The following is a 12379-nucleotide window of genomic DNA, read 5'->3' on the forward strand; positions in this document are numbered from 1 at the left end:
AAGAAGAGATCCTAAGTCAATTCACTACCTTGAAGTGAAAAGGGTCGACCTTGTTTACTCTGCCTGTTTTCAAAATGTTTACTCTTTTGGTATACTGATCTGGGGAAAAGTGAATTTCTAAAATAATAGGTTAGTAGGTATTATAGGTAAGTATTATACTTACCTACTACTACTTAGTTACGATTTACGGCCTACTGTCTACCTACAATTAGCGCGCTAAGTTTACCTAACTCAGGTTTGACTGACGCGAGCTAATTATGCACGTTCATTAGTAGGTATGTTTGTACAGACATAGGTAGAGAGCATTAAACTGCGTTATCTGTGACTGTCATGTTGTAAGTTAGAAACCCACAAAGACGTATAAATCCTATTGTTTACCCGCCACCTAACCGACCTTTAAAAACTTAAAAACTAACATAAACCTTTAATCTTTCGTTTCACTCCACTTTCGCGAACTTTACAAAAGTCGTCGTAACACCCTAGCCACGCTTCAACGCTCGAAAATGCGGACCGGTAGGTATAGTCGTTGAGAAGTTAATGAAAGTTTAGCGACGAGTTGTTAAGCGTGTAGAGTGTGGGCAGGCGTGAGGCGTAAGACGACCGCCGCGCGACGCCGCGCCGACAGACTGGCGAGAGACGGGCCGGCGCGGCCGCGGCGGCCGGCGGCGGCGGCGGCGGCGGGCCCGCTTCAGGATACTGCTCCGTGAAGCTTATTTCATTTCTCTACACGACACGTGCACTCGTGTAGGAGCGGCATTTCAACTTTGAAAATCTGTTATATGTATGTATACGTATACCTATATCTCGCATTGGGCTTAATAGTCATTTGCGGAAGTGCCGCACTCTTAATATAGACGCTGTTTAAACCATCATCTTATTGATGTGACAGCCCATGATGATCCTTGCTCATCACACAAATAAATGCTCTTATATACCGAGATTCGAACAAATAATAATAATAACATAAATTAGCCCGCAGGGCAGCTTGTAGCGAGCTGTTGGGGAGTAACGACCCCATGGACCCGAGTGCTCCAGAGAGTCGATCAGGGTCTCCGTCTCTGGCGTGTCTTCGTCGGTCGGAGTGGACCCCAAGGGGACCCGCAGGACTCTCAACTCTGGGTTGCCTTAATTGGCCGTCCAGAGGGGAGTCGTCAGAGCTATAGGTTTGCTGCAGGGGTGGAAGTGTTAAAGGGCATAACGTCGCGAGTAACTTCGGAGAAAACGCAGCACCACCTCTCGACACCCCTGAGACGCTTACGCCGGTGCCGGTGTTGCGCCTGGCCGTCTTTACGATGGCGCATGGTGCCCATCTAACGAGTGGCGAGTCACCACCTGTCTCGATAACTTGTGCAAACAATGTTATGGCAGGTGTCCGGGTTTGTTTGCAATAGCCCAGTGTTATTTTACATCCAAACTTAAACCATAAACTGTCCATATTCTCTACAATAGTTCCAATTCCAGCAGGCGTTCCACATGACATCAAATCTCTCCAAACAGCCTCTACGTATTGGATCTATATCCCCACGCACGCCTTATAAATGACCGGGCTCAAAGACCCGAGAGTTTCAAAACGGAGATACACATAAATTAAACAATAGGAGTACATGCATCATGCAATACCTTCCAAATAAACTAAACTAGACCTAAATTTAAATTAAAAAGTAACAGAAATACATTTCACGATGAACAAAATAAAACTACCTAAAAATTAGGTATATTGCCTACAAATAAAAAATTAGCCCCAGATCTGTGCCGTCCGGTAGGGGGGTGCCCGAAGTCTGGCGGCGTTGCCGCGCTGGACGGCAACGCTAATGCGCTGGGCGAGGTTTTCCCCCACCCTGCACCCGTGGCGTCGAGGCGCTCGACAACGGCTCACGGCTCGATTCGGAAAATGAAATAGAGACTCACTAGATATGAAATAGTAAAGATGTGACGTTCCACTACAAAAAATACCTTATGGCGGCTGGCGCCACGATTCGGGAAATGAATTAGATTCACTAAATATGAAATAGTGAAGATATGTGACGTTCCACTGGAAAAGGTACCTTACGGTGGCTGGTGCTTACGTCGCATAGCGCCGCAATAATATTGGAGCGACGTCAATAATAGCGTAAGCGCCAACCGCCATAAGGTACCTTTACCCGTGGGACGTCACATATCTTTACCATATCGTATCTAGTTAATCTCTAATTCATTTTCCGAATCGCTCCGTCAAACATGCAGCCGGTGTCAATGCTCGGCCGCATCGTCAGCAGCGCGTGCTGATGCTTTCTGATGCTGCAACGCTGATGGCTTGGGACATGTCCGGTGCAGGTGGCGTCCCGTACGAGGGGCCGGCCCCCAGGGAACCAGGGTCATGTATTGTCACCTGGCCTTTTCCCATCGTCACGCGCTAGACCCGTCGGTCAGTAACCGACGGCGCTCCGGCGGTGACGAGGGCCCGGCGCAGAATGTTATGGCGTGCCAGAGAGGCCGTAGATGCCAAACTAATAAGCCAACCACCAACTTCGCAGATAGCCAACACCTACAGGTACATTGTATATTTGTTTTGCATGAGACTTTTATTCTACGGCCGTCAGGGGCCACTTTGGGACAAGGGATAATAATAACTGTCATATATGTAAATGTGTGGGTAGACTCTTTTACTTTCTATGATAAAAAGTAACTGAAGGTACTTCACTTATATTCCTATGTAAGTCGTGTCAATATGTGCTCCCTAGCATATTAAAAGTTATTTCCATTTAAACAGTGTTTTATTGGACATAATAGTGGCGACGTACGTAAAGTGGATATATTGTTATCAAGATGTCAAAACAAGCAGTGAAATTTCATGAGTTTAACCCTAAAACAGACTGTTGGGAAAATTACCTGGATAGGTTAAACTATTGTTTTGAGGCCAATGGTGTTAGTACGGACGATGCAAAAAAGGCCAATTTTTTTACAGTGTGTGGCTCACAAGTGTTTGAGACGTGCTTAGCATTAATTACTCCAAAAAAATCGAGTGAAGTGACATTCAGTGAAATTGTAACTATTTTAACTGAACATTACAGCCCGAAGCCCAATGAAATATCAATGTCATATAAGTTTTATAAACGAGACCAAAAACAAGGCGAAAAAGCGTCTGAATATATTACGGCTTTGAGGAAAATTGGTTCGTTTTGCAATTTCAAAGACTTGGAACGAATGCTACGCGACCGTCTTGTGTGCGGTATGAACGATCATAAATTGCAATATGAATTGCTAAAAAAGAATAAACTCAGTTACAAAGACGTTGTTGATGCGATACTTTCGTCCGAGAGTGCGGAGAAAGACGTTCGTATGATCGTGGCAGGTGGCGTTTCCGACGGATCCACATCGAGCGCGACGGCCGGCGGCACCGAGCCAGCGGCGGCGTCCACTGCGCCGGAGCCCATGGATGTCAACGCGGTACATTCCAAGCGCACTTCCGGCGGTACAAGCACCAGGTTGTGCTACAGATGTGGAGATCACCACGGAGGAGAATGTCGTTTTGCTAACGCAATCTGCCGTTATTGCAAGAAAAAGGGACATTTGGAGAAAATATGCCTTGCTAAGAAAAAAGGTGGCAACAGGACCGTTAACTACACACACACTCAAGAAGAGCAAGATGAATACATCGGCGGTATCTACAACGTGGGCGCGGACAGCCGCGTACCGCCGTTCGACGTGCAGGTGGCGCTGAACGGCGTGCAGCAACGCATGCAAGTGGACACGGGCGCAGCCTACTCGCTCGTGAACGAGCGCACGTGGCGCGCGCTGGCGCGGCCGCCACTGACGCAGCCGCCGATCGCGCTACGCACCTGGACGAGCGCGCCTCTCGAGTTGATAGGGCAGACGACTCTTCATGTGCAGTATAAGGACATTACTTGTGATTTAAGTATTTATGTCGCTAAGGGTAAAGGTCCTAACCTTATAGGCCGCGATTGGTTTGCGCCGCTTAAATTCTCACTGAACGTTGACAGTAATGACAGTGTATTGAACTTAGACATCGATCATAATACGGATACGATTATGGCAAGACATAGTGAGGTATTTAAAGACGGATTAGGTACATACCGAGGGCAACCAGTGACCATTCATGTGAAACCGGGCGCTGCGCCTAAATATATTAAAGCGCGACCAGTACCATATGCTATTAAAGATCGTGTGGAAAAAGAAATTGACAGATTGGTCCACGAAAAGGTACTTCGTCCGGTGTCTTTTTCTGAATGGGCGACTCCAGTCGTACCCATTATAAAAAAGTCAGGTGACATACGATTGTGCGGGGATTACCGCAGCACGGTAAATCAAGCTACAGAATCGGATACCTATCCGATGCCGACTGCTAATGAAGTTTTCGCTACCATTGCAGGGGGCAAGTATTTCTCAACACTAGACTTGAACCGGGCATATACACAGGTGACCGTCGACGACGCGACGGCTAAACTACTTACTTTGAATACATGCAAAGGTTTGTACTCGGTTCATCGTCTAGCATTTGGAGTCAAGGCGAGTCCGGGTATCTTTCAGCGATTGATGACAGCATTGTTAGCCGGAATACAGGGGGTGGCGGTCCTCATCGACGACATCATCATATCTGGTCGCACCCTCTCCGAAATGTGGCAGCGCCTGGACGAGGTACTCACTCGTATTGGTAAAGCTGGTCTTCGGCTCAACAGCAACAAGTGTAAGTTAGCCAGACAAAAGGTTGAATTCCTTGGGTACGTTATTGATGCCGTAGGTATACACCCGGCGCCAAGTAAAGTGGAAGCTATTATAAACACTCCGGAACCGCAAAATGTACACGAACTACAGGCTTTTCTCGGTCTTTACAACTTCTATGAGAGGTTCATACCACATAAAGCTACGATGCTTGAACCTCTTCATCGGCTGCTCGACAAAACTCAAGCGTGGAAATGGACAGAGATCGAACAGACGGCATTCGAAAAGGCCAAACACTTACTGTCGTTTGATATGACTTTAGTTCATTATGATTTGAATAAACGTTTATTACTGACATGTGACAGCTCGGAATATGGCGTGGGCGCGGTACTCGCGCACGTGATGGACGACGGTCAGGAGCGCCCTATAGCCATGAGCTCGCGGACGCTACATATTCATGAACGGCGTTATTCTCAACTCGACAAAGAAGCGGCATCGATCATGTTTGGCATTCAAAAATTCCACAATTATTTAATCGGACGTTCCTTTACAATAGTGACAGATCATAAGCCGTTGCTTGGCATTTTTGATCCGAAGAAGCCAATGCCTGGCATGATATCACCTCGACTAACGAGAATAGCTCTGGCTTTGACCGCGCACAGCTACGAAATAATCTACAAGCCAGGACCCCAGATCGGACACGCCGATGGTTTAAGTAGATGGCCACAGCCAGTGCCTGATCAACCGGAACAAGATTTCAGCGAGATTTTACTCATAGCGGAAACACCACAAGATTTCCCTTTTGATGCTGATCAGATAGCAAAAGAAACAAAAAAAGATGTTACGTTGGCGGCAGTCATGAATCACATATACCGTGGCTGGCCTGCTAAGATAACTGATAATGAGTTACGGCCGTATTGGCTTCATCGTACGGAATTATCTCTACAGGAGGATTGTATACTATTAGGCTGTCGAGTGGTGATTCCTCCGGCGTTGCGTAAAGCAACTCTACATGTACTTCATAGTACTCACAATGGCATTGTACAAACAAAAGCTCTGGCAAGGAGTTATGTTTGGTGGCCACAGCTCAATGAAGAAATTGAAAAGCTTATTGGGAACTGTTCCATATGCCTGGAACATCGGCACATGCCACCTAAGACCAGTCACGAATGGATTACGCCTACAAGGCCGTGGTCTAGAATACACGTGGATTTTGCGGGCCCTTTTCAAGGAAAGATTTTTCTGATAGTGGTGGACTCTTATTCTAGATGGCCTGAAGTGTTCATGGTCCCTAACACAAGCTCGGCTACAGTCATTAAAAACTTGCGTGGGTTGTTTGCCACTCATGGTTTATGTGAAACTATTGTGTCTGACAACGGCACAGCATTTACATCGACAGAAATGGAACAATTTCTTCAGGCTAATAAAATAAAACATGCTAAGACTGCGCCTTATCATCCTGCCACAAACGGTTTAGCTGAAAGGATGGTTCAAACGGTAAAAAATAAGTTGCGTAAAATGAATAATATGCCATGGGATGTGTTGATTACTAACATGCTCTTAGGTTTGAGGTCGACCCCTTGCTCGGCAACAAACAAAAGCCCTGCTGAACTACTGATGAATAGAAAGCTACGCACTTTGCTGGACGTGATTCACCCCGATAATATAGCTCATAAAAAAGTAGAACAGCAAATCGATCGAAATGCACAAGTCAAACGGAGAGAAAGCAACATCGGCCAAAAAGTTATGTACAGAAATTATGGAAAAGGCGCTAAATGGTTGCCAGGAACAGTTGTTAGCAAAGGTGGTCCTTCTAGTTACCAAGTTGAAGCTACAGATGGTTCATTAGTTAACAGACACATTGATCAATTGATTAAAACTACAGCAGAAGACTCAACTGTAACCGACAGAGTGTTGCCTGAAGATGAGGTGATAAGGGGAGAAGGTACACCAGATGAAGATAATAATGACAAGTGTACAGATATGGAGAGTGCCAGTGATGCTGATTATAAGGATGATACAATCATTGAAATACCTAGCTCTAATCAATGGGCTGCTATGCTGGGAATACCTCCAATTGAAACAAGTCAATCTGTAGGCAAAGTCAGTAAGAAAGCAAGACAGCATTCTAAGGCTCCCTACGATAGACCAGGGAAGAGTAACAACTAATCAAGTTAAATGATTCATTTAGTTTTGCTATAGTGGAGTTTGATTGTCTGCTTTGGCCAGTTTCTATTTTTGTTAATTTGTCAAATTAGTACATACTTACTTAGGGGGGAGATATGTCATATATGTAAATGTGTGGGTAGACTCTTTTACTTTCTATGATAAAAAGTAACTGAAGGTACTTCACTTATATTCCTATGTAAGTCGTGTCAATATGTGCTCCCTAGCATATTAAAAGTTATTTCCATTTAAACAGTGTTTTATTGGACATAATAATAACATAACATACACTTTGAACATGTTCATTTATTAAAATTGGCATTACAAGATAATTACATTACATTCAATTCGAATAGGTACCTAATACTACACCATCCATGCCACTTGCACCATCCCACTAACTCGCGGTTCACCCGTTAAACCGTTAACCCAATGTCAAATTGTACTGGTAACCATGGTAACTACAGGTTTAACCGGTTAACCCTGAGTTAATGGGATGGTGCAAGTGGCGCTAAATTACTTGTCAGATCTCAGTTTGGTACATCTACTTAACTATTTCACAGAAATTTGAGTTTCATTGTAAGATTTTAAAACTGCAATTAATAAATAACCTACCTGAACCTATTAATTACAATTATATCTAACTTAGATTATATAATTTACAATAACTTTAACTTCCAGTCTTTCCGGCGAAGTATTATCTAAAATAATAAAATAAAATAAATAAAGTAAAGACGCTATGCACGAAGAATTTCGTATATTGACCAACCATTTCCTATCACTGTCAGGGCATAATAATTTTGCTGTCCCACTCCCACAGTGGCATTAACCTCAGGTAGGAAATGGCGAGTCAATGTAAGAAAATCTTCGTGCTTAGCGTCCTTACTTTAATTTTGAGATAATATACAGTGTGGAAAGATAAGTCGGGCCCTGGACGGAAACTACCTTAAATCCTTAAGCTGGCTCATTTTACTTAAAGGAGACATTCCTTTATTTTTAAAAAGAAACAAAACTGCATTCAAAGAATTTTTCTTTTTTTCTTCTATTTGGCTTGTCTAAAAAAATCTTGAGTACTAAATATTAGATTTTATGGATATTTTGTACGAAAGACGAGTGTAAGACCTAATGTTTCTTGGAGAAATGTTATCATTAACATTAACTGTATCGACTAGTAGAATAAAATTGCGAGTTTTATTTTTTGGAATTTTTAGTCGGTTCGAGTCCCGGGCGAGGCAAGCGAGTTTTAGAAGATCTTTGAATGCAGTTCTGTTTCTTTTTAAAAATAAAGGAATGTCTCCTTTAAGTAAAATAAGCCAGCTTAAGGATTTAAGGTAGTTTCCCTCCAGGGCCCGACTTATCTTTCCACACTGTATATGTGTCCTCGGGGGCTCGGGGTATACATATTTGGCAGTAAAATATGTAACGACATACACTAAAAGGGGCTACTCACGTTTTTTTAAATCAAAAACGGCTCAACTGTTCGACTTATAATACAACTGAGAAATATTCGACTTTATAATGGCAACTCCACACTGAGCAATTTTCAACTTACAAAACGTGACTAGCCCGTTTAAATATATTTAATAGGTTCGAGTGACACGGGACTTTTGCATACAAAAGACTAATACACGCAAAATATCTACCAGATACATCATCAACAGACATAGAATAGAAGTTTATGTGGCGAAATAAAGTGATTGACAAAATAAAATATCGACGTTTGTTATCGATGTTACCTTAACGTTACACTTAGATATTTATTACATTCTATAAAAATATAGCTACCGCGAAATACACAACATGTTCGATATCTTGTTTTCTTTTGATATACTTATTGGTGGTTTTCTATTTTTTATTCTTTTCTATTCTCCTACTACAGTCTACGTTTAAATTTTTAAATACTAAATATATGTAATAAAGAAATTATGTACTTACCGCCTTTAGGGTGTTGCTTATTTCGTCGAAATTGAAATTTTCTATGTCTATCCCCCTTCAATTGTTTTCTTTCACTAAAAAAAAAACAAATGTGTTTTTTTTACGTTTTAGGGGTTGGTACCGAATTTTGAAAATTTGGACCCTCCATACAAGATTTTTTTTTCTCGTTTTTTTTATGAGACAACGGGTCAGGGTGTATTAATGTGCCGTTTAACATAAAATAATACCACTATTTTTTAAAGCTTATTAATGCGTGTTTTAGACGTTCTAAATATTGATTTAGCAGTGCGCACTCCTAAAACAGGAATAAAAATTATTTAATAATATATATTGCTATACCTAGTATTGAATTACATACACCGTGTTTTTTTTGATTTCCGTTAATTTCAAGGGTGCATTCCTGAGCTTAAATCAAGTAACTTTCACAAAGACACCGATGTTCTAATTAAGTCCATTTCGGAGATAGTCAATAATTTATTTTTTTCCTATAATGCCTCTACAAGCGTCTACACTTGCCTTAGGGCCGGTTTACATATTGATTAGTGTTTAGAATGAGTTCATACATTTGCTACTAAACTTAAATACAATCTCGGTCGACTGATGTATGAAATGACATTCATATGTCACAGATTTCAATTGTTTGGTTGAGTTAAATGTAATGCCCGTGTTACAACAACGCTATATGCTACATTTAATTACTTTGTAAACAAAAAAAAAACCAAAAAAAACAAAAAAAAATTTGTTTCAAAAATTAACTATGCCATTTAGTTCTCTTAAAGGTACTTAACCATACCCCGAAGTTAACGGAATTCAATAAAAACACGGCGTATAAATAGCTTCCATATACTTTGCCTCACTGTCTCACTAAAAAAAACGAAAAATATAAAGAACAACGGGTTGCACTCCGGGAGAACCGACAGAAGTGAAAACTCAATGACTAATCCAAAATGCCTGCAGCACTATGTATAATTGACCCATCCTCCTTTCTATTGAAAAACTTTCGATCCGAAATTGCTGGCCAGTGAGCTAAAATTTGTGGCGTTAATTGTTTAAAATTCGAATAGAAATTGTAAAGTTATCTTGAAGACCTCGCATCTAAATATATTTTATTCACCAGTGCTAGAGTTCACTTTTATTAGCGATTTCATCAAGATGTATTAGCTTTATTGAATTATATTTGAGTGATATAAAGTTAGAATGTAACTGTGAGATTCTCGTATTTCAGCCCGTACAAGATTAGAACATTGAGCTTTATTGCTTAAAATAAAAGTCCAGTTTTAAATAATTGACCTGATTATGATACGTTATGACTAAAGTTCTTTAGTGAATAATATTGTCCGCGACACATGACGTCAGCGTTACGTTAGGCATTACGCGTTACGCTGAATCGAGTTTATCATTTTTTCCCCACCTCAAAAAGTGCTCAGCGCCGCTAAAGAAGTTTTCACTTCAAAAAAAATCATCATGTATGAAGGATCCAATTTTTTTAAATTCGGTAGCGACCCCTAAAACGAAATTAAAAATTCTGAAATAAATCCACATTTGTTTTTTAGTGAAAGAGAACAATTTAAGGGCGTGAGACATAGAAAATTTCAATTTCGACGAAATAAGCAACACCCTAACCGCCTTGTGATTGATTTTCAATATTATAATTTCTCGGTAACTTACCTACAGCAAGTAGAAGTTACCACTTTAAAAAATTAATCAACCTATGACTTACCGATAACAAATTTATCGATGTTTCATTTTCTCAAACACTCGTTTTTGCCACAAAAACTTCTAGGTCATCAATGTTTATGTAAAGGCGATTTATCTAGGGCTTTATTTTCCCTTATTTTGAGTAATAATGATTCTATGTGAATTTTTACATAAGAATTATTAATCAAAATTAAATACTTACAATTAAATTCAATAAACATACTTTATTTTAAAATTATAGTCTGACAATAGTCAAATAAAATTAAGCAGTGAAATTTATTAAAATTAAAATAAAATAAAAGGGTATTTATTATTATGATGACGATACGAGATCGTAGCATTACAACCATGATGGGAAAACAAAGGCGAAGAAGCGGAGAGAGACGAGAGAAGCGACTGAACCCGGGTGAAGAACCGGCGTCGCCAAACCTGGGTCATAGGTACTATGTTATTAGTTATTACAAAAGAGGTTATGGGCCATGGCCCGTCATGATAATTTGAACTTTATATACAAAGAAACATTGTCTATGTTCCTTCCCTTTTACACTTGCACTTTTGGTATTTTTCTGGCACGTTTGAGTAGCGAGCAGTAATTAAGATATTCGAGAACTTTCCGCCGTTTAAAGCTAAATATCTTATCGTATACCGACACAACAAGTTGATTTTGTATTGTGTAATAAAAAAAGTCTGATGCAGAAAGCTGATAAAAAATTATATGAATTAGACCGATCTGTGGCATGAAATGCCTTCATGGGTGATATTTGTTATTTAGCTAGTGGGTTTTCCCTCCACAACAGAGCAAGCATTTTTGTGATTTAAAATGGATTAGTTAGACGCTTAAGCTTCGTAGTGAACTGGCAATTGTCTGAGGTCAGATTGCGTTTAAATACTCGTAATCTTAATCATGCCACACGCTTTAAGCGTACGTTACATTTCTATAGTTTTTTGTTTTCTGTGATTACAACGGCAGACTTATGACAATACATAGGTACACACTTAATTTATTACGATACTTATATTTCAATACAAAACACACTACAATAAAATTACATTTAAATGTTAAAAGTAAATGCATATTTTTAGGTCGGTGTTTTGTAGTTAATAGAACATTACGATACAAGCGCGAAAAGTAGGAAATCCGCAACGAGTGTCGATAAATAAAAGCACGACCGATAGAAGGGAGTGTTTTAAATCGACACGAGTTGCGAATTACCTTTACATCTTACTTTATCGCTCTAGGGCGGTAATTAGCACAATATGTGCCTATATGGATAATTTAAAGGGCCATATGTACTGTAAAACGTTGTACAATACACGTACAAAAAGGTAATTCGCAACTCGTGTCAATTTAAAATACTCCTTTCGGTCGGGCATCATTATCCGTTTCGGTTATTTAGGGTTGTCAAAATTCAAGTCATTATTTTATCTGCAGTCGTGCACGCAAAGGGATATCGAGTCGAGTCAACCATAATAATCGCTCGCAGGCCCCGCACCGGCCATACGTTTTGCGGTCATCGAATTGTCAAACGTCAACTTTTGAGTCAGAGGTGCCGCAAAACGTACGGAGCCGTAGAGCGCCATCTCGTTAACCGGTCAAATTAGAAGCTCACGAAACGGTTTTAGATTTTACGCATCCTAATAATCAATCAGGTACATCGATAGCGAAGCGGGTACCACAGATTCGCTAGATACGAAAGCGTTTCGAAGGTCGGATCAGATCATAGATCTCGGCCGGCGCGGCCCCGGCCGGCTCTCGGCGGAGTCGCCGGGGCCGGGTCACACGTCGTGCAGCAGGCGCAGCAGGCGCGCGGGCGCCAGCGCGGCGGCGGCGTGCGGCCAGCGCGCGGCGCACAGCGCCAGCAGCGCCGCGCACACGCACAGCGCGCCCAGCAGCGGCCGCAGCGAGCTCGGGGCCGGGTCA

The 12379-nt window shown here is 41.3% G+C and overlaps 1 protein-coding gene and 1 long non-coding RNA gene across 2 annotated transcripts; one reads left to right on the forward strand and one right to left on the reverse strand.

Annotated features, from left to right (window-relative positions):
* The first annotated feature begins 3183 nt into the window (after positions 1 to 3183).
* LOC134664766 (uncharacterized protein K02A2.6-like) lies at positions 3184 to 6828 on the forward strand. Its single transcript, XM_063521510.1, has one exon. It carries the CDS (start codon positions 3184 to 3186, stop codon positions 6826 to 6828), a length of 3645 nt encoding a protein of 1214 aa, XP_063377580.1.
* A 283-nt stretch (positions 6829 to 7111) lies between these two features.
* On the reverse strand, positions 7112 to 12152 carry LOC134664667 (uncharacterized). Its single transcript, XR_010098276.1, has 2 exons — positions 8568 to 12152; positions 7112 to 7856 (listed from the first exon to the last, which is right to left on the reverse strand). It is a non-coding gene; the product is annotated as an uncharacterized LOC134664667 (long non-coding RNA).
* Between the last annotated feature and the right edge of the window lie 227 nt (positions 12153 to 12379).

This window comes from Cydia fagiglandana, chromosome 5, assembly GCF_963556715.1.
Source record: "Cydia fagiglandana chromosome 5, ilCydFagi1.1, whole genome shotgun sequence".
NCBI lineage: Eukaryota > Metazoa > Arthropoda > Insecta > Lepidoptera > Tortricidae > Cydia > Cydia fagiglandana.